The sequence below is a fragment of the Trichechus manatus genome, unplaced genomic scaffold (genome assembly GCF_000243295.1).
Source record: "Trichechus manatus latirostris isolate Lorelei unplaced genomic scaffold, TriManLat1.0 scaffold00118, whole genome shotgun sequence".
Classification (NCBI taxonomy): Eukaryota; Metazoa; Chordata; class Mammalia; order Sirenia; family Trichechidae; genus Trichechus; species Trichechus manatus.
The window spans coordinates 5,243,167-5,270,895 of record NW_004444054.1 but is presented as its reverse complement, the minus strand read 5'-3'; the positions used below and the strand labels follow the sequence as shown (position 1 = coordinate 5,270,895).

Below are 27,729 nucleotides of genomic sequence, written 5' to 3'. Positions count from 1 at the left end.
AATATTTTGAAGGTTTCTAGTCCTAATGTATGGAGCCCTAATGGCGTGACACTTTAAGCGCTCGACCGCTAACCGAAAGGTTGGCTATTCAAACCTACCCAGCAGCTCTGTGGGAGAAAGACCTGGAGATCTGCTTTTGTAAAGATTACAGCCAAGAAAGCCCTACGGAACAGTTCTTCCCATCACGTGGGGTGACTATGAGTCAGAATCGACTTGACGGCACACAACGACAACAACAGTGCTGATGCGACCTGGTAAAGTAAAAAGTACTTCAGATTAAAAAAGTAAAAATCTGCTTTGACGTTCATCAGGCTGAGATAACACAACTGAAGACAGCTGCAGAGTTAACAGGAAGCAACATTTCTTTCAAGAACACACTGAAGTTGTAGTGTCTCATGGCCCCCTTCTTTGAGTTGTTATTGCCTTCTTACTGAAAACCTTTGCTCTGTAAAAGTATTGACTATCAAAAATGCTGCTGTTTGAAATTATCAGTAAGAATGATAATTTGCCAGGAGGAGCCAACTTACTTTGACACAAAGAAGCAGCCTTGATTTCCAGTCCAGGTATAGAGCTTCTTATAAAAGATTTCTGGACACAACATTCCATGTCCATTTTAACTTTGTGGTCTCCAAGGAGGTAAGACCCTGGCTCCACATCATAGTCCAGATTTGGTGCTAAACGCTTTGCCCACAGCCTTGCTTTGCTTGAGCCTGTCAAAACACTTTAAATTTTTTAATTTAAATTTCACCCAAACTCCACCTTTCCCCTGAATCTTATTGTTATGTATATATCTGTAATGCTTTCAGACCACATGTATATAAGGCAGTGTTCTATATGTTTCTGTAATACTTTCAAACCACATATGTATGAGGCATTGTCATGTTTGCCCCTGTAATGTTCTCAAACCATATACGCATAAGTCACTTATAATGTGATGTAAGAAGTAGAAAATTTCTGAATTTAGAAATAGAAAAATAGAAGTATGTGAGGTATGTGGTAAACAACCTCCCTAAGTTGGCTTGGAACCTATGATAAAAGAAAATGTAACATATAGTTAAATCTCTGTAAGGTGGTCTTGAAACATTAGGTAGGTCATAAACAACCCCTTAATCTCTGACCTTTTAGAAAAGATGCTAATCTCAGACCTTGGAGAGAAGATGTAACACATTAGTCTGTTAAATATGACATCAGCTAGCCCTTATCATCTGAGGCCAAGGTGAGAAAATCATATATAGACCCTGGAAAAAGCAGGGGGCAAAGTATCACTCTCTAAATTCTGACACTCTCCAAAAAGGAGACCCTGCCAGATGTGTAGGCTGAGACTGTCCACCGCTGCCATCCTTGGACTTCAGTTACGAGGGTTCTCTGCCAAGCATGAGCCATGGTTAAGCCTTTCCTCCAAGACCACTTGTTAAAGGTAAAAACCTGAAGTCTAGAAATTTAGTCTCTAGCTGTTGGACTAACCTTATATTGTCCTGATTCTTTGGTCCTAATTGAATGTTTTGTGGTTTTACTTGCATGCCTTGCCATGACTATCTTGCAATAAACTAAATGAGTTTATGCATGATAAATTTGCACATATATTTATTTTGAAATTAAACCCCACAGGGCACTTATAATAAATTTATCTTTATCTTTGATGAGGCGTCCCAGGGTTCCTCTCGGTTCATCTCCCTCATTTCAGTGAGCCAATCTGAATTTGTCTGACTATGGTTTTGTACCTGGTGGTCTTTGGTTGATTGGCCACATGTTAATCATGTGACCTTGGTAAGCCATGTAACCTCTTTACCTTACCTGTCAGGTAGAGGAAATTCTCTGCCTTGCCTTTAAAATATAATATGACGGGAAGACCCAAATGTGATCATGTGTATGAAAGCCCTAAAGAACTGCATAACTACAGGTATTTATTGGAACTGCTGCTTTTAACAAAGAGATTCAAATTAAAAAAAAAATTATTAGTCCAGATAATATATATTTCAGTGTATACTATCCGATTTCCCTGTTTTAGCTATCATGCTTGATACAGGTTCAAATCTTGGCACTCTTGTTTACTGCCTTGAGTCAGTTTTTAAGCCTTTCTGAGCCATTTCATATGTAGAATAGTAGTGATGATATCTACTTCATACTATTGTTTGAAGGATAAAATAAGAAAAGAGTTACACTGTGCTTGTCACATAAGAGATGCTCTATAAGTGTTTATTTCCTACATCTACAGCTCATCATACACTACATTTAATTTTGTAATATCTACGTTTCTAGGCATGAGATTGGCATTATTTCCTTTAAAAAGTTAGTCTATGGATAGCAAGATGCAGTAACTTAATTCAGGTTTCAAGAAGAATAGCAGCAATGTGACAGAGTTAGACAAGCTTCCTGGCCTGGCTATAATTCTTCGCAATGTAATTATCTACCAGTGATTTACTTCATCATGGTGGAAGGCATACTTGGCTGGTCAGATTACTTCTGGGAATTCTCACAATATTCTCCTAGTCATGATTAGGAATTTACTCACCAAAACTAGTGAAATAATCTCATATAGTGCTTTACTCGAGTCTTTGCTTGTTATTCCTAAAGTCTCAGAAGATGGGTAACAATAGTATAAACCATCTCAACTGCAATTGCTTGGAAAATTTTATACACTTTTTAGAAAAGACATTACATGTCTTTTGTGGAGAAAAGGTCGATGCCTTATTTTTAAAAATCTGACAGCAGCTCACATCATCTTTAAAACATTAATTCCAGAACTACCAGGTTTGAATTTAATGGGAGTAAACTTAGCTTCATTGAGGTTGGTTTTCTCCACTTGTTAATTTCTTTGCCATGGAAATTGTTTAGCAGTAAGACCTGTTGTTCCAAGGAAAATAACTTGACAGAATTAGGAAAAAAAAGGAGGGAGGGAATCTTACTGCTTTCAAATTTAATGACAAATTTTTACAGCCAGCTTTGTAAAACGGAGGTAAGGAGTTCAGTTTGCAGAATGTTTTCGTTTCTATGTTTTGCATACAAATTTTTCTAAATTAGCCTGATTAAATGGATCCTGTTTAAGTTCATATCGCTTTACAAAGGAAACAAGATCAAAAAGTAAATTATTCAATAAGCATCATTGAACACCTACTATGTGTAGCATGGCGGGAGGTGCTGGGAGGGAGCATACACACAAAGGACGTACGTCTTGCTCTCGTGAAACTCCAAGTCCAGTAGAGAGACAGTCATATAAATTAACAATTTCCACCCCCCCAAAAAAAAAAAACCAATTACAAAACAGAGAGGTAGATATTATAATACAGGCAGGGGAAAGAGACTAATAGGCAGAGTTGGCAAACTTTTTCTGGAAAAGGTCAGATAATAAATATTTTAGGTTTCGCAGCCCATACAGTCTCTGTGGCAGCTACTCAACTCTGCAAAAGGAGCTACGGACAGTATGTAAATGAATGAGTGTCGCTGTGCTCCAATGAAACCTTACTTAAGACACTGAAATTTAAATTTCATATGATTTTCATGTGTCATAAAATATCTTTTTTTCTTTTGATTTTTTTTTAAATATTAAAAAATGTAAAACTCATTCCATGCAAAAATAGGTGACTGGTTGGATTTGGCCTGCAGACTATTTAGGGCCAAAGATGATTTTTAAAAATTATTTATTAGAATAATTTGATAGTATTTCAGTAGATTTTATAGTGTTACTCAGTTAGACTTCAAGCTCCTTACATAGCTTCTCCTTTCACAGTATGACTCTAGTTTCAAGACATTTTCCCACCTGTCATGTGGCACTTACAATGCTGAAGGCACGCAGGATGGGTAACAAGGGGATTAGGCGCTTTTGTGTAATATCAAGTAGAAGTGTAAATTGAGTATCTACCTACTTTTTCACTTTATTATACTCAGGTCTGGAAAAAAGAGCTTGGGAGTCATCTGCTTGGATTTAGATAACAAAAATAGCCAAACTTGATAATTCAGGGTAAAAACAATTTACTCGTGTAAACTCTTAGAATAAAGGAAATGTTTGAGTGTGCACATTGTGATTTAGGGGCTGCATAACTCTGAGCCTAGAGGGTGTGAGAGATTGTAAAATGACAGAGCAAAGGACCACCACCAGCAGAAATACTGAACCCTTCAGAAGGAGTGACTCAACTGTACCATTTGGATGCAAAAAATGACTTGATGTGTCAACCCATTTCCTAAAAACCAGGAAAGCAGTTGGCTTGCGCAGAGCTCCTGTGTAAGCAACCAATCCTAAACTGAACTGACCAATCAGTTTCATTGAGAAACTGTATGTGGCTTTTGTCTTTATGAGCCCCACCCTTGACTTGGCTGGGGAGCCGCCTTCACAGTGACTGCCCCTTTTGTGTGCCTATTTTTAAATAAATCCTCACTAAGCAAGGGTCTACCCACCAGCAGCATCCACCCCAGCAGCAGCACCCACCCCACCAGCAGCACCCATGTTACCTGGGGCTTGTTAGCAGTGCACTTACTCAGACCCTACTCAGACTAACTGAACCAGAATCTGCATTTTTAAACAATATCCTCAGGTGATGCACACATACATTAAAGTTTGAGAAGCTTTGGAGTAAGTTCTCAATAAACCCTAGTTCTCCATTAGAATCACCCGGGGCATTTGTGAAAACCCTCTTTGCTGGGCCTTACCCTAGAGTCAGAGTCCTGGTGGCACAGTGGTTAAGAGCTCAGGCTGCTAACCAAAAGGTTCATAGTCTGAATCCACCAGCCACTTCCTTGGAAACCTTATGGAGCAGTTCTACTCTGTGAGTTGGGAGGGCAGTGGGGTTTTTGGGTTTACCCCCAGAGATGCTGATTCAGTAGGTCTTGGGTTCGACCTAAGATTTGCATTTCTAACAAGTACCTAGGTGGTAGTATCATTGCTGGACTGGAAGCACACTTTGAATACCTCTATCTTAAGCTATTTGTCTATCAGTTATTCTTTGACAGTTAGACTTAAGAGTTTATCCTACAAAGCCTAATATCTATTGCACCAGGCTTTCCCTGCCCTACCTGGCAGTAAATGCAATTTAATACTCATTCTGTTACAGTCTTTGTTTTTCCTTTTTCAGAGTAATTATTCACATATTTGCCTCACTTTCCTTTGCTGACATAATCTTCCTTCTTCAAACAGGAAAAATAAGGAACCATTCTTTCTTTTGGAAAAAAAATGATTGCTACTCTTTAAAAATATTAATGTTTAAATATACTCTATGCAAGTTTTTTTTTATATATACATTTCAATTGAATCATGAAACTATCCAAGACAAGAAAGAAGTCTATGAAAATTAATGGCTTGAGAACTGGTTTTATATATATATATATATATATAATTACGTATCTGTTCAAAATACAAACTATCAGCATTGTTGCATATAATAGAAATATTGGATATTGTTGGAAATCTTTGAATAAAAACAAGATTGTAAAAAGAGTTTGTCTTAGTTATCTAGTGCTGCTATAACAGAAATTCCACAAGTGGATGGCTTTAACAAAGAGAAACTTGTTTCTCTCACAGTCTAGGAGGCTAGAAGTCCGGATTCAGTGTGCCAACTCCTGGGGAAGGCTTTCTCTCTATTGGCTCTGGGGGAAGGTGTTTGTCATCAATCTTCCCCAGTTGAGGAACTTCTCAGCTCAGGGACCCCGGGTCCAAAGGACATGCTATTCTCCTGGTTCTTCTTTCTTGGTGGTATGAAGTTCCCCTGCCTCGGCTCGCTTCTGTCTTTTATATCTCAAAGAGATTGACTCAAGATACAACCTAATCTTGTAGATTGAGTCCTGCCTCATTAACATAACTGCTGCTAATCCTACCTCATTAACATCATAGAGGCAGGATATACAACACATAGGAAAATCACATCAGATGACAAAATGGTGGACAATCACACAATACTGGGAATCATGGATTAGCCAAGTTGACACACATTTTTGGGGGGACACAGTTCAATCCATAACAGTTCAACCGGTCTGCATATATGAGAAAGAAGGTACAGGCAATAATTAAGGGAGATTATGGAATTATTACTAGTCTGATGACTACTTACATATTTGGGTCTCTCATGGGGAATAGAAATTTCCCTCTATTTCTGTGCATTCCTTGTCATCTGTGCCCCAAAGCACCATTGTTTAAACCCAAAATGAACAAAGTCTTTAGAGAAAAATACTCCTTCAGCTCTTGGTCCTCACTCTAATTTCTGGGGCTCAAATTTAGTCCTAAAGGCAAGGAGACAGAGGGTAAGTCTCCTACAACTGACAAAATCATTCTGATTTTCTTAGAATCCAGATTTCTGGGTTCAAGGAATTCCGGTGACCCACCCAGGCTATCCACCCTTAGGTGTCCTTTTGGACCTTGATAGAACTGGTTTCCTAGTGTCACTTCAAGTCAAACAATAGTTTAGTAAGCAGCTTAGCGGAGAAGATTGCTTTAGGCATTGTGTTCTTTCAGAAAATAATCTATGTGCAGCCAGCTTCCAGAAGCAGGAACTCCAGAGTTTGACCAAAGGCTGTTCTAGGATGTATGGCATGCCTTTGATGACTGTTTCTGTAACCTGCCCTGTGCTTTGATGTTATCTTCTAATAAATTAACATAACAATGACCCCTATAACCCCCTTTCACTGTCCCCTTTGGAGCGCCTTCCCGACATATTTGGGTGATGCTGCCAAATGCGAATCATATCTACTCACAATAAATATATTCTGTTACAATAATTTTTGGTGTTTCGCTAAGCTTTTAGATTTTTGACGCAATTGTTTTATTTAAAAAGGGAGACTATGTGGACAGGGTCAAGACTATGTGGTTATCTGTCTGCAGTATGGTATTGTATCAGCTTTGAGGGTGTATGTTCAGATGTGACACCTTAGTGATGTGTCTGTCCCATGAGATGCACCCCCAGGTATGTCTGAGTGGGACCTAATTTCTAAGTGTGTGTCTGTCTGATGTAGTGTGTCCCCAGATGTGTCTGTGTCCAACATGAGGTCAACGCTGTACATGAGTGTCTGGGTGTGTCGTGTTAGAATGTGTTTGCGGTTTGCGGTGGTGTGTCCCCAGGTGTGCAGCATCCAGCGACAAGACAGACTGGGCATGAATCCCCAGGTGTGCGGCGACGGCGTGTCTGCCCCGCGTCTGTCCCAGCGTGGGCTCAGGTGTGCACGTCGAGCCCGCGCGAGGGGCGTGGCCGAGCGCGAGCGGCGGGCGGGCACCGTGTCCCCCCTCCAGGTGGCGCTGCTCGGCGCGGCCTGTCGCGGTGTGGCGTGCCGCGGTACCGGCCTTTGCCCGGCGAGTTCCGTTCCGCAGTCCCGGTCCTACGCGGTGACGGCCCCGCGTGCTCTGCCACCGGCCGGGCGCGCCGAACGGAGGGCGGAGCGTCGGGAGCCCCAGGTGAGGCGCTGGGTGCGGGCCGAACCCGCAGGCAGGGAGGACGCGGGAGCAGCCCGCAGGCACCGCCCCGGCCTCTCTGCGCGGGTCTCCTGGGGGCCCCCGGGATGCGGGGCATCGCTCCCTGCGCGGCCCTGGGCCAATGTCCCGGACCAGCGGAACCCGCAGGACGTGGCTGTCCCGGAGCAGGGCGAGGGAGGAGCGAAGGGAGTAGGGAGACGAAGGCCTCGGGCAGAGCCTGGCTGCGAAGGGCGGAAGCGGGTGGCCTGCGGAACTCGCCCAAAGGGAGGGAACGTTTGAATGAGGAACGCGTCACGCAGTTGCCAGGCGCACGCTGCAGTGGGTGCAGTTGCCAAAAGGGGCAATTGGCGGAAAAAGTTAGGAACTGGCTTCAAGTAGAGAAGCTTCTTTCTAAAGAAAACCTAATTATTACAAGAGTAGTTTAAAAGGATCTCTAAGTTGAATGAGACTCTCATGTTTTAGAAATTTCTGTTTTTTAGAGATTCCTGTTTTTGAGACCAAAAGTTGCAAAAGAAACCTGTGATTTTTGAGTTTATGGTCTTAGGTTTCTTTGGAGCTATTAGTGAAACATCTGAATTTTTTGAAGTATTTTTCCTGACTTAATTACTAAATATGCTTGTTGCTGTTTCACTCTTAGCAAAAGGTGACATCACAATGTCACTCTAAACAGAATAAGTATGCAGTTTTCTGAACATTTTTGTTTTGACCATTTTTTCCTCTTATTTATTTATTTTCTAATTGTGCTTTAAGTGAAAGTTTATAGCTCAAGTTAGTCTCTCATACGAAAATTTATACACACATTGTTATCCCTATAATGTGACAGCACACTCCTCCTTTCCACCCCAAATTTCCTGTGTCCATTCAACCAGCTCCTATCCCTTTCTGCCTTGTCATCTCACCTCCAGACAGGAACTGCCCATTTAGGCATGTGTATCTACTTGAACTAAGAAGCACATTCTTTATACATATCATTTTATGTCTTATAGTCTAGTCTAATCTTTATCTGAACAGTTGGCTTTGGGAATGGTTTTAGTTCTGGGTTAACAGAGAGTCCAGGTGCCATGTCTTCTGGGGTTCCTCCAGGGGCCATGTCTTCTGGGGTTCCTCCAGTCTCAGTCAGACCATTAAGTCTGTCCTTTTTACTAGAATTTGCGTTCTGCACCATACTTTTCTCCTGCTCCATCAGAGACTCTCTGTTGTGTTCCCTGTTAGGGCAGTCATTGGTGGTAGCTGGGCACCATCTAGTTCATCTGGTCTCAGGCTGATGGAGTTTCTGATTTATGTGGCCCTTTTTGTCTGTTGGGCTAATATTTTCCTTGTGTCTTCGGTGTTCTTCATTCTTCTTCGCTCCAGGTAGGTTGGGACAAATTGATGCATTTTAGATGGCCACTCAGTAGCTTTTAAGACCCCAGATGCCACTCACCAAAGTGGAATGCAGAACATTTTCCTAATAAACTTTGTTATACCAATTGACCGAGACGTCCCCTGAAACCATGGTCCCCAGACCCCCGCCCCTGCTACACTGTCCCTTGAAGTGTTTGGTTGTTGAACAGATTCTTGACTCCAAGTTTGGTAATTATTAATATTGAAATGAAAAGAATATGTACTAGACTTGCAGCAATTTTTTATACCAATTTTTCATTTTGTTAAATGTCCTAGAGAGAAATCATGAATTAAAAACTAAAGGATATACCTAAATCAGTTGGACTGATGTACGTAAAGTGTAGGTTTCACAGACACACATGCACATGTGCACAGCCACACGTCTTCATATAGATTATCCTGTAATTAAAGATTGTTTTCCATGGTGCCACTGAATTTATTCAAATGCTAACATGGAGAGCTCCTGCAGTTTGCCCTCATTCTGAAAAAATGCCTTGTTTTCCCTGAAACTATTGCCAAGAGAAGCCAGAAGTTCCTGAATAAGCAGACTACTTTGCTCGGGTAAAGAGCATTTATATTTTAAAAGCTGACCTACAAAGTTAATTTCTAATTGGTGGATTTTTGTACAGAAATATTTTTTAAGCAGTTGACCTTGCTACCCAGAGCCTTACCTATTAACACTAGTCCTGGAGAAGGTAGTTATTAGTGGTTGCCGTGGAGGCTGACACTGCTGGTTGGCCACCTTCAGTGAGGGCGAGTTACTTAGCCTCTATTATCTTCAATTTTCTCATCAGTATAATAGGACAAATAGAGTATTTACCTCATAGGTTTGTTTTGAGAATTAAATGCATACATTTGGTACATAGTAAGCACTTTGTTAGCAACCACATGATTTTATTACTTTATTATCATTATTTAGTTTACCACAAAAGACAGGTGGACTCTGAAAGGTTTTTTTCTTTCTCTTTTTTTTTTTTTAATTGTACTTTAGATGAAGGTTTACAGAACAAATAGTTTCTCATTAAACAGGCAGGACACATATTGTTTTATGACATTGGTTAACAACCCCATGACATGTCAACACTCTGCCTTCTCGACCTTGGAGGACCTTTTTTTTCTGGGTGAAAATATACATAGCCAAAATTACACTATTTCAAAAGTTTCTACATGTATGATTCAGTGACGTTGATTACATTCTTCACTTGTTCTACTATTCTCACTATCCTTTTCCAAATTATTCCCTCACCATTATCTTCAACTCACTGCCCCCTAGGCTGCCCATCAAACCTTTAGAGTTGCTGTTGTCAATTTGATCTCACATAGATACTTCTTGTTTTTTTGTACCTTCAATGAAGGTTTACAGAACAAATAGTTTCTCATTAAACAGTTAGTGTACATATTGCCCTATGACAATGGTTAACAACCCCATGACATGTCAACCCTGTCCCTTCTCAACCTTGGGTTCCCTATCACCAGCTTTCTTGTCCCGTTCTGCCTACTAGTCCTTGTCCCTGGACTGCTGTGCCTCATTAGTCTCGTTTTGTTTTATTAAACTGTCCAATCCCTGGCTGAATGGTAAACCTCTGGAGTGACTTCATCACTGAGCTAAAAGGGTGTCCGGGGGCCATACTCTCGGGGTTTGAAAGGTTTTTAATTCCTTGTGATGTAATGACCCCTTCTTCCATTATTGTATGAGCCGCAGTTTGTGAGCATTATATGGAAAATACTGTTGAAGAATTGCTCTCTGAAAGATTTTCAGTTTCTAGTCCAGCCTGTAAAGAGCTTGAAAGTCATCACTCCTATCCTCACAACAGGAAAAAAAAGCTGAAAAATGAAAACCAACAACTTTTCTTAGATCCATCAAAGAGAGACAGGCAGATTTGAAGAATCACCACTTACTGGGAGCAGAAACCTCCATCTCTAGAGGGTAGGAATACTTAAAGGGTAATTGACTAGTTGCTGGAGACTGAGCATGGAGATGGACTGACTTGAGAGGTAAAAAATCCTCGAGGCTCAGGGTTAGGGGGTGGGAGGCTCCACACACTTTCATGAGTTTTATCTCCAGAAACCCCACCAGTTCTCAATGTGTTGTGAAAAAAAAATTCCCTTGTGCTTCCAGCAGGGAGAGGGGACAAGTAATCATTTTGAATTAGTGCTCTTTCTTAAGGACAGCATGCCTTCAAGGGAAACTATTTTACCAGAACCTGATCAACATGGAGGAAGGGAAATACCCTACTTCAGCCCCCTTCTAGCCTTTGAATGGGGGACGGAATTAGCCAATTGAAGCCCCTTCTAGCCTGGATGTGAAGGAAAGGAAATTCCCAACTCCAGTCCTCTCTAGCCTTCCTATTTCACCCAAGGGGTAAAAAAAAAGAAAGAAAAAGGCTGAGAGGCACTTGTAAAGGTCACAACACAGGGGCACAGGCTCATTAAAGGATTGAGACCTAATCAAAGAAGTATAGACTGCTTCTCCTTCCCCTATCCATTACTAACACCTCAGTATCAACAGGGCTTTACAGGGGATTGCAACAGAAAAAAAACTCAGTTCCTTTTACTTGATACATAATGTCCAACTTTCAACAAAAAATTACAAAACATGCTAAAACCAAAAACCCATTGCTGTTGAATCGAACTTGACTCATAGCAGCCCTATAGGACAGAGTACAACTGCCCCATAGGGTTTCCAAGGCTATAATCTTTACAGATGCAGACTGTCACATCATTCTCCTGTGGAGCAGCTGGTGGGTTAAAACCACCAACCTTTTGATTAGCAGCCGAGCTCTTAACCACTGTGCCACCAGGGCTCTCACAAGGAATGCTAAAAGGCAAAATAAAACAGTATGAAGAGACAAGGCAAGCGTCAGAACCAAACTTGAATCATAGCAGAGACTTTAGAACTATCAGACCAGGAATTTAAAATGTCTATGATTCATATTGCTAGGGGCTCTAATGGAAAAAGAGGACAACATGCAAGAATAGATGGATAATGTGAGCAAAGAAATGGAAACTCTTAAGAGAGTATCAAATGAAATGCTAGAAATCAAAAGCACTTTAACAGAAATGAAGAATTTCTTTGATGGGCTCATCAGTAGACTGGGCATGGCTGAGGAAAGAATTAAAAGAAATGAAGATAAGTCAATAGAAACTTACCAGACTGAAAAGCAAAGAGAAAAAGGAGAACAGAATATCCAGGAACTGTGGGACAATTACAAAAGGTGTAACATATGTGTAATAAGAATACCAGAAGGCTAAGAAATAGAGAAAGGAACACAAGAAATATTTGAAGTAGTAATGGCTGAGAATTTTCCAAACTTGTTAACAGACACCAAACCACAGATCCAGAAATTTCAGGGAACAAGCAGGATAAATACCAAAAAATCTACACCTAGGCATATCATATTCACAATGCAGAAAATCAAAAACAAACAGAAAATCTTGAAAGAAGCCAATGGAAAAAAAACACCTATAAAGGAACAAGAATAAGAATTACGTTGGCCTTTCTTCAGAAACCATGCAAGCAAGGAGAGAGTAGAGCAAAATATTTAAAGTGAAAGAACAACAAAACCAAAAACAAAAAAACGCCAACTAGAATTCTGTAACGGGCAAAGTTATCTTTCAAATGTGAAAGAGAAATACAGGCTTTCTCAGGCAAACAAAAATTGAGGGAATTTGTCGCCACTAGATCTACTTTGAAAGAAATGTTAAAAGAAGTTTTTCAGAGAGAAGGAAAATGATGTAGGTCACAAACTTGGATCTACATGAAGGAAGAGCATTTGAGAAGAAATAAATGAAGGTAAAATAAAATCTTTTCTTTTTTGTGTTCTTAATGGATCTAACAGATAACAGTGTGTTTAAAATAATAATATAACAATATGTTGGATGATTATACCTTATGGATAAGTGAAATATGTGGCAGCAATGTTATAAGGGACTAAAGAGAGGAATTGGGAATACTTTGTTATAAGCACCTGTACTACCCGTGAAGAGGGTTAGCATTATTTGAAATGGACCTAGGTTAGTTGTAAACTCTAGGGCAAACTCTAGGGCAACCACAAAAAAAAAAAATTTTTTTAAAGAAGCGTTATTGATATACTAAGAGAGGGAGAAAATGGAACAAGGGCAATGAATAGAAAACACAAATATGATAGATATTAATTCAACTATATCAATAATCACTTTAAGTGTGAATAGTCTAAATTAAAAGACAGACTACCAGAGGGAATAAAAAAATAAGACTCAACTCTGTTGTCTATAAGAAACCCACTTTAAATATAAAGAAAAATAGATTAAAAGTAAAGGAATAGAGATAGATATACCATACTAACACTAATCAAAAGAAGCTATATTAATGTCAGACAAAGCAGATTTCAGAATAAAAAGATTATCAGAGATAAAGAAGGGCATTACATAATGATAAAGGGGTCAGTTCTCCAGGAAGACATAATAATCTTGAATGTGCATATGCTTAACAACCGAGTATCAAAATACCTGAGGCAAAAATTGATAGAACTGCAAGGAGAAAGAGACAAATCTGCTATTGTAGTTGGAGTCTTCAATACCCTTCTATCAGTAACTGACAGATCCAGCAAGCAGAAAAACAGTAAGGATATAGTTGAACTGAAGAGCACGATCAATCAACTGGATCTAATTGACATTTATAGAATAGTTTATCCAACACAGCAGAATACACATTCTTCTAAATCTTACATGGAACATTCACCAAGCTAGACCAATCCTGGTCCATAAAACACACTTTAACAAATTTAACAGAATAAAAATCATACCAAGTATGATCTTGTAACATAAAGAATTAGACTAAAAATAACAGAAAGATAGCTAAAAAATTTCAAAATGCTAGGAGATTAAACAACACACTGGGTCAAAGAAGTTTCAAGAGAAATTTCAAAATATTTTGACTCAATTAAAATGAAAATACAACTTAGCAAAATTTATGGGGTACAGCAAAAGCAAAGCAGTGCTTAGAGAGAAATTTATAGCATTGAACACATATATAAGAGAAGAAGAAATATATCAAATTAATAATCTAAGATACCACTTTAGGCAACTGGAGATAGAAGAGCAAATTAAATCCATAGTAAACAGAAGAAGGAGCCTGGGTGATATAAATGGTTAACAAGTTTTGGCTGCTACCGGAAAGGTTATGGTTTGAGTCCACCCAGAGGTGCCTGTGAAGAAAAACCTGGTGATGTATTTCCAAAAAAATCAGCCACTGAAAACCCTGTGGAGGACAATTCTACTCTGATACGCATGGGGTTTTCATGAGTCTGGATCAGCTCGACAGCAAATGGTAGAAAACTGGTAAGAAGAAGAAAGAAAGAAAATTAGAGCAGAAATCAGTGAAATTGAAAATAAGGTTAGTGGAGAAAATCAGCAAAACTAAAAGCTGATTCTTTGAAAAGATCAATAAAAATTGATAAACCTCCAGCTGGGCTAACAAGAGAGAGAAAGAGAAGTCAAATTGCCAGTATTAGAAATGAAAGAGAAACCATCACAACTGATCTCATGTGACCACAGACTTGATAAGTTAGATGAAATGGACCAATTCCTGTAAAGACACAATCTACCAAAACTCACACAAGGAGAAGTAGATAATCTGAATAAGCCTATGTTATGGATTGAATTGTGTCCCACAAAAATAAATGTTGAAGTCCTAATGCCTGCACCTGTAAATATGACCCTGTTTGGAAATAAGAGTTTTCTTTTGTTAATAGGTCGTACTATAGTAGGATAGGTCATAAAGCTAGTTGCTTCTGAGGGGTGTCTTATAAAAAAAGCAGAGTAGACACAGAGACACACACAGAGGGAAGACAGATAACATGTGAGGATCACCTACAAGCAGAGGAATGCCAGGGATTGCTGGCACTAACTTAGGAGAGAGGCCCATAGAATAATCAATATGGTTAAGAACCTAATTTAGACTCTGAGCCTCCAGAACTGTGAGAAAATTAATTACTGTTCATTAAAACCACTCACTTGTGATATTTCTGTTAAAACACCACTAGCAAACTAAGATAACCAAAAAAAAAAAAAAAACCCCTGTTGCCATCGAGTCATTTCCAACTCATAGCAACCCTATAGGACAGAGTAGAATTGCCCCATAGGGCTTCCAAGGAGTGGCTGGTGGATTCAAACTGCTGACCTTTTGGTTCAGATTCATTTTTATTATGAAAATGTTTACACAGAGATAAAGCAGCCGAGCTCTTAACCACCGTGCCACCAGGGCTCCAGCAAACTAAGATAGGTTACATCTATTAAAGAAATTGAATCAACAGTTAATAACCTTCCCAAACAGAATGTAACACACTCAGATGGTTTCCCTGGTAAATTCAACAAACACTGAAAGAAGAATGAACACAAATCCTTCTCAAACTCTTCCAAAAAATAGAACAGGAGGGAACACTTCCTAACTCATTCTGTGAGGCCAGTATTATCCTAATACCAAAAGGAGAGAAAGACATTACTAGGAAGGAAAATTACAGACCAATATCTCTCATGAACATAGATGCAGAAATCCTCAACAAATCAAATACAGCAAAGTGTAAAAAGAATTATACAGGATGACGAAGTACATTTTCTCCCAAATATGCAAGGTTGGTTCAACATTCACAAATCAATTAATGTAATCACATCAACAAGCTAAAGAGGAAAATTCATATGATAAGATAAATAGATGTGAAAAGAGCATTTGACGCCCATTCATGATTAAAAAAAAAACCTCTCAGGAAGCTAGGAATAGAAGTGAACTTTCTCAAGTTGGTAAATGGTTGGCTCTTTGCTGGAGACAAGGCCACTGTCTGGGTGAGGAGTGCAGAATTACACTTAGCAGTGTCAACTGATGAAATGATATCCTAGAAACCCAAACCTAGGGAGAATCAGTCCTGAGAGGAAGGCAAAGTCGTGTGTAGACCACAGTGGGGTCTAGATGAAGAGGCAATTCTTTGATGTAGTGTTACGGTGGCACCCTCGTACGAGGACAGCATCATGTGACGAAGAAGGACTCAGGCAAAGTCATGCAGGCCCCGTGGCATGGAGGGTAGTGGGCGGCAGTAAATAAAATAGAACAGAGACAGTATCCTGTACTGTTTAAGCCACACTATTTAAGTTTTTCATTATCTGTTCAATTTTCTTTTTATTTTACCTAGTAAGATCTCTTGAAAGTTCCCAGCTGTATCAGCTGTCCAAAGTGGCATCATTGGAAGGTTCTGTACCCACATTTGGCCTGGGCATTTAAGAGGAGTTAGGGCTCCCCTGCAGGCTGGCTTGGTGGTATAGAGGGGGAGGTCCCAAGGAAAGGGAAAATAAGGGGACAAAATCAAGTGATCTTAGCAGCCTTCTCTAGAACATTCTTCATCCAGGATTAAACCTTGCACATTAGAGGTTTTAGTAGGAGAACTTTACATAGCAGAGCTTCTGTTAAACAAGGCCATCCAGCGTCTTACTTAAGGGATTCATTCTTTAATTGAGAGTCTGTCTGTTGTCAGCTAAACTGCTCAGGGCAATAAAGCCTTGTTTTAGAATGGAAGGACCTGACCCTGGCTTCAGATCTGTATAGACAGAGCTCACTCTGTGTGAGGTGTTGTTAAACCCTCTACTAGAGTTACAGCCAGTCCTTAGAAGTCTCAGGTGTCTGTGGCATTACGAGTTAACAGCCATAGTAAATAGCTAAAATGTGAAGAAGAAGGAAAGAGATGCCAAATGGGCAGCGTGCTTTTGGAGCACAAGAGATGAATTCTCCCCGGAGGACTTGGGGAAGGTTGCATTTAGGTTGAACCTTGAGCAGGGAGTAGGGTTTTAATAGGCAGAGGAGTGAAAATTTTGTAAGCAGAACACCAAAAAAAAAAACAAACCAAACCCGTTGCTGTCAAGTAGCAACTACACGACTCTTCAGTTGTGCAAAGCAGCCGTAGATGATAGGTAAATGAGTGAACGTGGCTGTGTTCCAATAAAATTTTATTTTCACATTTTTGTTTTGTTTTAAAATCCACTAGTAGGGTGGATTTATCTGAGGGACATAGTTTGCTGACCCCTGATCTAGAAACCTTATTTGACCCCTGATCTAGAAACCTTATTTCCTTTAGTGGCAGTGATTTTATTGACATGACTTGGTCAGCTGCCTGTAATTTGTTTGGTTGCTTTTCGTGCAGCGTGGTTTAACTGGCTCCTCTGTCTCTCTATTTCCTGTAAATTTGAAGGTTGAGCTAAAGGCTTAACTAGGCTCAGGTTCACCATTTTTGGCAATGTTTCAGAAATGGTTTGAATTTTTTTGAATATAAATTAATCTGACTTTAAAAGACTTAGAAATACTCATCTAGAAAGCTCAGTATTCCTAAAGTAGGCTTTGCCTGATGGCTGAAATTATACTTTTTCTTTCTTTTCTTACTTATCTGACTCGTAGGGGAGGATATAGCTGTTATTTCTCAAGGAGGTCAAGAACTTTTGTAACCTGACCCTGCGAATGCCAGTAAATTTCCATTAGTCCTTAAACTAGCCCAAGCCAGTGTTGGCCCACCTTGCAAGCACAGAAGGGCCAGCCGTGACTGCTAATTGACCTCAACAGCGGACGCAGCAACAGGTGGAACAAATGAGAAGGAAAATCATCACTGGAACCCTATTCTGAAGTGGGAGGTCTAACAAGAACCACATCACCTCCTGTTTCCTGGCTGCCTTCTAGAATTTTCCCTCCCTAGTACGCCTGCGGGCCACCATCTTGGCTGCCCAAATCACAGATAAAGCCCTGCTTCTCCATAGCTTAGGGAGTTGGATCTGAGGAACTTCCTCCTGGCTTGTTGCTCTGCACATTGCAATAAAGTTACTTTCTCTTTCTCAAAGACCAGTGTTCAGATAATCGGCAAGTCTTAGCGCGCCAGACAAGGACCCACCTTCCTGGGTTCAGTAACACTTTGAAGCCCTCTGCTAGGTCAGTGGTAATTTCTACTGAAGGCATTTTGGAATCTCTCTGGATGGTGGACCACATTTTTTCACTGGAAATACCTTCCCTGGGTCCATCCCCGAGGTCTGAGATAGCCTCCAGCAGGGTGTGGGTCACTTGTTTCTGTTTTTAAACCACTCTTAAACACTTTCTTTACTCGGCTTCTTCTTCATCTTGTCCCCCAGGAGGATCGAGAGCTGGATATTTGGTCCACAGGTGTTTGTGGTCATTCTGTGAAACAGAAATACTTATCCTTGTGTCCCATGGAAGGATTCTGAAGCCAAAAGCTTTTAAAACTCTTAGACACACTGTGGTGCTGGATTCCAGGGCAACATATCTTTGAAGAAACAAGCTTACTGGTGAGAATTGTTTTTTTCTCTGTTCTAGCATGTTCATTGTGCCTAAATTCTAGAGCAGCAGAGGAAGTATGCTGACAGATAGTGAAAATTGGAAGTCTTTTTTGTCATTTAAGAATAGTAGGGGGAAAACCCATCATTGTTCCATTCATTTACATTTAGCAATTGTGTATTAAGCTGCTCTGGGCTTAGTTATATACACAAGGTTAGTTATTAGTAAATATGCTAGGTCTTAGAACTTATTTCCTACATGGGGAGACAGGCATTAGTGTTATAGTTAAGGGTACCAACTCTTGTGTCAGACTGCCTGGCTTCAAATCCTGGCTCTAATTTTTTAATTAAAAAAGTGAGGATAATAACAGTGTCTACCTCATAGGCTTATTGTGAGGATTAAATGAAAAAACCCACAAAAAGTGCTTTGCATAGTACTCGGTATTTAGTAAATACTCAATAAATGTAAAATTTAAAAAACAGAATAATTACGATCAAATGAGGACTAAGATGGAAAAGTGTAACCAAAAACCCATTTTCTTCAAGGTGATTCCAATTCATAGCAACCCTATAGGACAGAGTAGAACTGCCCAGTAGGGTTTCCAAGAGTGTAAATCTGTATGAAAGCAGACTGCCACAGCTTTCTCCCAAATAGCCGCTGGTGGGTTCAAACTGTCAACCTTTCAGTTAGCAGCCTAGCACCTAACCACTGCTTTACCAGGCTCCTTGGAGAAGTATAGGTGATAAGCAAATGTATAAAGTGAGTTTCGTGACCTACTCTGGACTGGTTAAGTAGGGTCTGGGGAGGACTTTTCTGAGGAAAAGACTTTTGGGTAGAGATGTGGGATATGGAAGACCACATTTTTTAACCAAATGAAAGTTGGCAAACTGAAAGGGGTTGGAGGGTGGGACAGCAGAGAAAAGGCACAGTCAGAGCCCTTGCAGTTGGATGAGACGTGTTCAGTACATTTTTCATGTTGTGCCACCATTATCACCATCTTTTCTCAAAATATTCCACCACCATTAACATAAACTCTGTCCCCACAAACAGAAATTTCCCCTTTCCTCCTCCCTTCCACCTTTGGTAAACATTAATAATCTTTGGTTTCTATATATTTGCTTATTTCATGTAAGTGAGATCATACAATATTTGTTCTTTTGCGACTGACTTATTTCACTCAGCATAATGTTTTCAAGGTTCATCCATGTTGTGGCATACATCAGAAATTCATTTCTCTTTACAGCTGCATAATACTCCATTATATGTATATACCACATTTGGTTTAACCACTCATTTGTTGATGGACATTTTGATTGTTTCCACCTTTTGGCTATTGTGAAAAGTACTGCAATGAACATTGGTGTACAGATTTTAGTATTCCTGCCTTCACTTCTGGGTATATACCTAGGATTTGGATTGCTGGGTCATATGGTAATTCTATGTTCAACTTTTTGAGGAACCGCCAAACTGTTTTCCACAATGGCTGTACCATTTTACATTCCCACCAGCAATGGATGAGGGTTCCAGTTTCTCCACAACCTCACCAGCACTTGTTTTCTGTTTTTTTTTTTTGATCATTGCCATTCTAATGGGTGTGTGGTGATATCTCATTGTGGTTTTGATTTGAATCTTTCTAATGGCTAATGATGTTGAGCATCTTAGCCATTGCTTGTTGCCTTCTACCTCCCTTTTATAAGGACTGTTGGAATTACATTGAGCCCAACGGGATAATCCAGTATAATCCTCCCATCTCAAGATCTTTAATTTAATCACATCTACAAAGCCTCTTTTACCGTGTAAGGCAATATATTCCCAGGTTCCAGGGATTAGGATGTGGATATCTTTGTGGGCCGTTACTCAGCCTAACTCCCCTCGTAATGCCGCAAACACTGCAGGATCAGAGCAGCTCTCAGATGTACCGTGGTAGTCAGATGCTCTAATACTAGATGTTAGTAATTCTCAGGGAGAGTTTCACTGCACTTCCACACAGAGGCAGGTGAGTATGGTCTAGACTCGAGGACCCCACCTCCTCAGCGTTGGTAGGAGGGGCTTTCGAGTGACAGGAGCCATTGTCACCACATGCTGGAATGCCGTCCCTTTTTCAGAGCTCAACTGAACTGCTGTCAGAGCCTCCTTTGATTCATTGTCCTGTGTCCCATCCTCCCCACAGGTGGGACCACTCCTGCCTCTGCTCTGATGGTGTTCTTGCTGCTGCTGCTGCTGTTTTACCTTTTTAAATTTTATGTTGCCATGTGTGATTACTTTTCCATACTAGCTTTAAACACTGCCAGACCATAAGCTCAGGATGAGAACCACGCCTTCCTCATTCTGATTCCCCCATAGTACTTTCTGAGTCATGCTCAGTAAGCCATTGCTGAAAGAAGGAACTCTTTTCCAGTGAGTTGGGAGAGTTCTTATGGAACTCTGATATTCTGAGTTATGCCAGAATAAATTAGAGTGAGGAAGAGTAAATTAGAGAGAACTTCTCATATTCTGCTGTATTCTTGTCCATTGTTTCAAATTTCTACATCTGCTTTTAAGCCTTGTCTCTGTTCTTTACAGTGTTAATTACCTCTTCCTGCTGTTGTCATCTGCACTTATGAGTATGCAGGGGATAAGCTAATGAGAATTATTAATATTTTTAAATCACATGATGGTTTTACTAATTTATGAACATTAAATGAAATTTGAAAGAACGTTCTTTGAACCCTCCTTTTTTTAGAATAATCACAACTGCCTGCTCTGAATTACTCTTTTTCCCTTGATTTGGTTTTCTGTAAAGTTACATGCAGATTATAAAAGCCTAATAAAAATTTATGAGAGGAAATTAGTATCTTTTTATAAATGAATAAAGAACAGTTTGGCAGCATTCTTGGGAGTATTTATGAAAACTAAGTTGGGGTTAACTTGAAGATTATGTGAAGAATTGTGCAAGATACTTTACAGTAGCAGTCAGGTTTTTGCTCACAGCTAAGCCAGATGCACCACTCTCCCAGGGTTCCAGGACTTAAGATCGACTGTGATACAGTGTGAATAAACGAGCTACAAGAAATTTCCAGAAGCTAGATTACCTGCTGCTTCATACTAAGTTTTTTTTGGGGGATCAATTTACATCTGTGCTAACTGGCAAATGTCTTAAACAAACTAAACAAACATTCTCAACGCCAGTGGTCCAGGTTTCAGTTTAGGGGTGGCATAAGTGGCTTTTTAAATTATGTATCTTTTGCAGAAAATCTGCAACATGGCATCTTTAGCAAACTTGTTCCCCGAGAGGTGGGAGTAGAGCTGCAGTGTTGAAGAGACAGGGGTATGTATAACTCTGGCTGTTGGAGAAAGAAAAGAGGAGCATATTTGGTGCTCAGAGATTGTTTTTCTGTGGACTCCCAGGTGTTAGTATTGCCTTACAGAATTTGTAATCCCCGACTCACTTATAAAACACATGCTTCTTTCCCATCCTTCACTGTTGTTTCGAGTTATGCCAGAGTAAATAACACACCCCATGAAGAAAGGCAAGAGACAATGTTGTTCCATCCCTTTATACATAACGATTAGGTACAAATTGTCCTTGACTTTAGCTCCTGCTGAGGTGCATCCTTGTGGATTGTTATGGACTGAATTGTGTCCTCCAAAATGTGTTGTAAATCCTAACCCCTTATACTTGCGGTAAGCAGCCCTGGTGGCACAGTGGTTAAGTGCTCAACTGCTAACTAAAAGGTCAGTGGTTTGAACCTGACAGCTGCCCCGCAGGAGAAAGATGTAGCAGTCTGCTTCTGTAAAGATTACAGCCTTGGAAACTTTATAAGGCAGTTCTCCTCTGGGTAGGTGACCATCTCCTGATCAGCTATTCTAGAATTACTGGCATCAGCGAATAGTCCTGCCTCCCTTCCCCCATTAAGATAAAACAATAAATGTTTTGGGCCTCTCAGAGGGCAGTCATCTCCCCCTAAGGCACATACTTTACTTTGTGTCCATTAGTAGCTATTATGTCCATTAGTAGCTGTGGAGGTGGTAGGAGGGGCAATTATAGTATAGCACACCTGTGTACCCAGCACTGATTTTTCTTTAACGTGAGGCTGTAGAATTTTATTTCAGCAAATTGAACACAAGAGTACAATGTTCATGAATGTAATAATTATAATATGCCAGGAATTTAATTCAGAGAATGAATGTGTTAGTGCTCTTATTCTTACCTTTTATTTCTAACCCAGTGTTTTAGAACAGCTACATGGTCTCATGTTTTATTTTATTATTATTATTATTAAAATTTACATACAGTACAGTTTACTTTTTTGGGTGTGTAGTTATGTGAGTTTTAATCCATGTAGCTTTGTGTAACCATCATCTGAATCTGGATACAGAACAGCTTCATCACCCAAAAAAACAAAACTAAAAACCTCTTTTTACTCTTCCCCTTTGTAGTCAAACCCTTCCCCACCTCCTGGCTCTTGACAACCACTGATCTGTTCTCTATCCGTGTAACTTTTGCCGTTCCCAGAATGTCATATAAATGGAATCATATAGTATGTAACTTTTTGAGATTGGCTTCTTTCCCTCAGGTAATGGCTGTGAGATTCATCTATGTATTTATCAATAATTCATTACTTTCGTATTGCTGAGTAGTATTCATTATATGGGCATACCCATAGTATGGGCATACCACAGTTTGTGTATCCGTTCACCATTGAAACCAAACCAAACCTGCTGCTGTTGAGTTGATTCTGATTCATAGCGACCCTATAGGACAGAGTAGAACTGCCCCGATATGGTTTGGTTTCCAAGGAGCAGCTGGTAGATTAGAACTGCTGACTCTTTTGTTAGAAGCTGTAGCTCTTACCCACTGTGCCACCAGGTTTCCATTGAAGGGCATAGTTATTATAGTTTTTGGTATGAATAGAAGTTCTATAAACATTCATATTCAGGTTTTTGTGTGAACAAAAATTTTCATCTTTTTAGGATAAATACCTAGGAGTAGGATGGCTGGGACATATGGTAAGTGTATGTTTAACTTTATGAGAAACTGTCTGTTTTCCATAGTGACTGTACCGTTTTGCATTCCCACTAGAAGTGTATGAGAGTTCCAGTTGCTCCTTGTCCTCATCACCACTTGATAGTGTCAGTTTTAAAACAATTTAACCATCTGTTAATTGGTGTATTGGTTTTATTTTTAATTTATCGAATTCTAGTTGTTTGAGTACGATTTAAAAATTTGTTTTATTATTTTTAAATAAATTACTGAAGTAAATTTATTTTATATGCCTATTATAAAGATAAATATATCAGATTTTCTGATGATTTGCTACATTTAAACATAGTAAATATTTTATATTGAAAAATAATTAAACTCTGAGTATTATGTAGATAGTAGGACTCTTTCTTAAATCTCACCAAGTGACAAATCATACTACATGATAGTATCTGAATGCATGAGGAATTTTGCAATGATCCATTTGGTTATCTGCATCTCATGCATGTCCAGTTCCTATTTTACCATTAGTAACTAATAGTGCTATGATTGCCTTTGCCATCAGCTTAATGCTAGATTAGATTTGACTGATGAATAGTTAATTACATAAGAGAGCAATTTCTTTGAGAACCTTTTTAACTATAGTGAACACTGTTACACTTTGGAATGACAGTTTAAAAATTAACTGCTCCGATGTGTCTGAAGCAGTAGTAAAAGCTTGCGTTTAAGAACCTTTTTTCCTTATTACAGCATGTTGAGCTCAAGAAAGAAAACCTTTGAAATTTCTGCTTTTGAGATAAAGATCATGGGCTTCTCCCTTTGGCTGATTTAAGAGCTGTGGTTACTGGCCGCTATTGCTTGAAAGTGTAGAGGTGCCTTTTGCATTATTTACAAAATGCCAGTGTTAAAGCTGTTTGTCGTCCCTTACCCCCTTCACTGGGGTAAAGCTGTAAAAGTTTCAGGGTATAAGAGGTTACTGATGAAGGAGGCCTTGTCTTTACCTTCAAGTTGTACCCATTAGCTGCTCTGGTTAGAGCTTCCTGCTGGTGGCATTACCTTTTAAAAACAAAGGAGTGGTACAACTGTGGGTCTCTACTTATCTGGAGCAAAAGAGAAAGAAGGAAACCAAAGACTCAAAGAAGAAACCAGTCTACAGGACTAATTGCTTACACAAACCACAACTTCATCTATCCTGAGACCAGAAGAACTAGATGGTGCCTGGCTACCACTACTAGGCATACAGTAGATGGTCCTGGATAGAATTGGAGAAAAATGTAGAACAAAACTCAAATTCTTAAAAAATGCCAGAATTACTGGACCAGGAGAGACTAGAGGAATTCCCGAGACTATCGCCCTGAGATAGCCTTTAAACTTTTACTGAAACCACTCCTGGACGTCACCTTTCTGCTAAATCACAGATTGGCTCATAAAATAAACAATATCCCCTGTGAGTAAGGTGCTTCTTTAAAAAATCATCTATAAGAGACCAAAGGGTCAATGTCTACCCTAAAGCAAAGATGAGAAAGTAAAGGGGGGCAGGGAAGCTAGATTAATGGAAACGGAACAACCAGAACAGAAATAATGAGAATGTTGACACATTGTGAAAAATGTAACCAATGTCACTGAACAGTATGTATAGGAATTGTTAAATGGGAACCTGATTTGCTGTGTAAACTTTCACTAAAAACACAGTAAAATATTCTTTAAAAGAAAAAGAAAAAAAAAAAACAAAAAACCACCAGGGAGTGGAAATTACCATCATCTAGTTGGAGCAATGGTGGCCACATAGGTTTTACTTTGAGACTATAATCTCACTCTCTTTGCTTCGGAAAATTTTCTGGAGAGCTAGATCTATTGACAGAGCTTCTTGTCTAGTACAGGGACATCAGAAAGAAAAACTGAGCCTGGCAAAGAAACAGTGACAGGACAAATTGCCAGATGAGCTTCTGAGGTTGTTGTGATCTGAAGCCTCAGAAGGAAAGTATTAGATTCAGTTGAATGTTAAAGAAATGACATAGATTACAGCCCTGAGATTATTTTTGGTTTAAAACTAATGAATTCATTGACCCTTAGGTCAGTTAGGATTGGAATAAGTCAAAAATAGTGAAGGGTTAGTAAGATGTTACCTCCGTTGGACCCAAGTGTTTGTTTTTTGTTTAAAAACTTATTTGTGGAGCCAGTTTAAACTTCATGCTTGTTGATATTGTTTTAATAAGGTTTAACGTGTGTGTGTTTGGGTGTGTGTGTGCATGTGCATGCGTGTATGTTTGAAAAGGGATAATGGAAATGTACGGGGGCCTTAAATCCCAGGTTTTAGAATACCTGACTAATACGCCTGCTGCCCCCTGGTGGCAATATGTCAAACTGCGTTTCATAAGTGAGGACTTCTGGAGTGTGAGGTCCATTGTGCTGCCATGTCAAGAGAATTGTAGAGGGAGCTAGGAGATTGGGTTTCTCTTTTCCATTCTTCTCATGATTACTATCTGCATGATCCTAGGCAAATCAGTTAGTGTGACTAAAGTCTAGACTTTCTTCAACTTTTAAAAAGTAATTTCCAAAGTTTCTTCCTGCTTTAGCATCCTATGATCCTATAATAGTAAATACCATATAGCGAAAGATGTCAGGTTCCATTTTTTTTTTTCTCTAACAGTTGTATCATAACAAATCTGAGGTATTTATTCAAGAGAAGAGGTTCTAGCATATGTCCTGAACCTTGATATGGATTCAGTTCTGGGCATCCAGCTGTATAGATCTATCTGTAACACAATCAATAGTTAATCATTATGGTGACCATTCATTATTACAAAAGCTTAAAACTTACATCGTTTTCGGCATACAGTGTTTACTAATGCAGAAAAGGGTTTATACAGTTTTTTCTGTGCATAAAAGGGTAAAGTTCATTATAAAGAACACCAGTCAACCATGCCAGATAACTAGGATATGGCTGTTTGTATGGAAAAGCAAGTTAAAAAGGAAGTAATGTTTATTGGACTCCAGCTATATTGCAGGCACTACTATAAGATATCTGTAATACATTCGATTATTTACTCCTTATAATAATTCTGTGATTTACTGTTCTCTCAGACCAAACCCAAACCAAACCCATTGCTGTCGAGTCGATTCTGCCTCATAGCGACCCTATAAGACAGAGTGGAACCGCCCCATAGGGTTTCCAAGGAGTGGCTGGTGGATTCAAACTGCTGACCTTTTGGTTAGCAGCCACGCTCTTAACTACTATGCCACCAAGGCTCCTTCTCTCAGAGGAGGTATTAAAATCACCAAATGCCAGGATTTTTATACATCTTATCTCATGTAATGCTCACACATCAATCCTGGAGGTAGGCATTATTATACCCATTTTACTGGTGGTGTAACTGAGGTTCAAAGAGATGAAATACCTTGAACAAGATCACACAGCTGAAAGGTGGCAGTGTTTTTACCTGCTGTGAAGTGAAGTGGGTCTAGTTCAAAAGTGTGTGTTCTAAAACTCAAATTCTTTATAAGTGCAGACTTACTGGACTGGTTGAGACCAGAGGACCCTCCAAGACTATTGCCCTGAGATCCTCCATAAACCTTGAACTGAAATATCCCCTGAGGTCACCTTATAGCTAAATAACAGATAGGCTCATAAGAGGCTCATAAAATAAAGAATATTACCAATGAATATTGCACACCTTTAAAAATCATGTATATGAAACCAAAATGGTCAAAAATTGCTATAAAGAAAAGATAAAAGGGTAAGAGGACAGGGAAACCAGATTACTGGAAGTGAAACATCCCAAAGGGAATTAATGAGACTGTTAACACTGTGAAAAATGTAACCAATGTCTCTGAACAATTTGGGTAGTAATTATTAAATGGGAACCTAAATTTGCTGTGTAATCTATCATCGAAAACACAATAAAACTTTCTTTTTTTTAAATCAAATAACTAAATAAAGGACAGACCCCTTAACTTGGAATAAACCTGTATTTTTAAAAAAAAAGAAAAAAGTGTGTTCCTCTATCTGCACCATGCTTTCTCCTGATGCCAGGAATAACACTTTACATCTATGATCTGAAGGATATTAGGAACAATATCAAGAAACTAAACTGCTACCATAATTTGTAAATAGAAAAACTTCGGTAATGCCTTTCCATTAAATGCAGCCCTTTAGATTTTCTTTGCCGAGAAACAGCATTGATTCAGATGAGTTAATCTGAACTGCATCACAAAGTCTTGCCTCCTGGGTGATTTTGCAAAATAAATCTCCCTAGGATTCCCAAAAGAGTGATTTTCGTGTGCCAAGTCCCATATTTCTGAGGTTATCCTCTACAGTGTTATTGTTTTCCCTCTTCCAGCTGCAGTATTTTTCCTCCCTCCCTTTCCTTTGGATTGGCTGGGAACTAGGACCCTTGCCCCCCCAATGCCTTAGCATCTTGGCCTAGAGCTTTGATCTGCTCTAGTACAGTGTTTTCACACAGGTGAAGGGCTGTAAACCATCCTGGTAGGTGGTTGTTTTCTTGGAGGCTCAGCAAGCTCTTGGAGAGGTCCACTCCAACATTTTCTCACATATAGGTTTTTAGATTAACAAAGAAGAAGTATACTTCCTCTAAGCAACCATTTAAGCTTCTATAAGAGTTTCTGTGCATGGAGCCCTGGTGGTCCATTGGTTAAGAGCTTGGCTGCTAACCAAAAGGTTGGCAGTTCAAATCC

The 27,729-nt window shown here is 39.5% G+C and overlaps 1 protein-coding gene across 3 annotated transcripts in view; it reads left to right on the top strand.

Moving 5' to 3' along the window:
• Positions 1–7,270: 7,270 nt before the first annotated feature.
• The window catches only part of GGACT (gamma-glutamylamine cyclotransferase), a 55,936-nt gene continuing 35,477 nt past the window's right edge, over positions 7,271–27,729 (top strand). For 2 of the 3 annotated variants that reach the window (XM_004384165.2, XM_023738524.1), the window contains exon 1: positions 16,694–18,082. Coding sequence is in view for 1 of the 3 variants with exons in the window: in XM_023738523.1 (XP_023594291.1) it covers positions 23,045–23,060 (16 nt within the window). In the remaining 2 variants the exon portion in view is untranslated. Of the gene's footprint in view, positions 7,373–16,693; positions 18,083–23,024; positions 23,061–27,729 lie in introns of those variants that run through there. The other variant, XM_023738523.1, reaches the window with a different exon arrangement.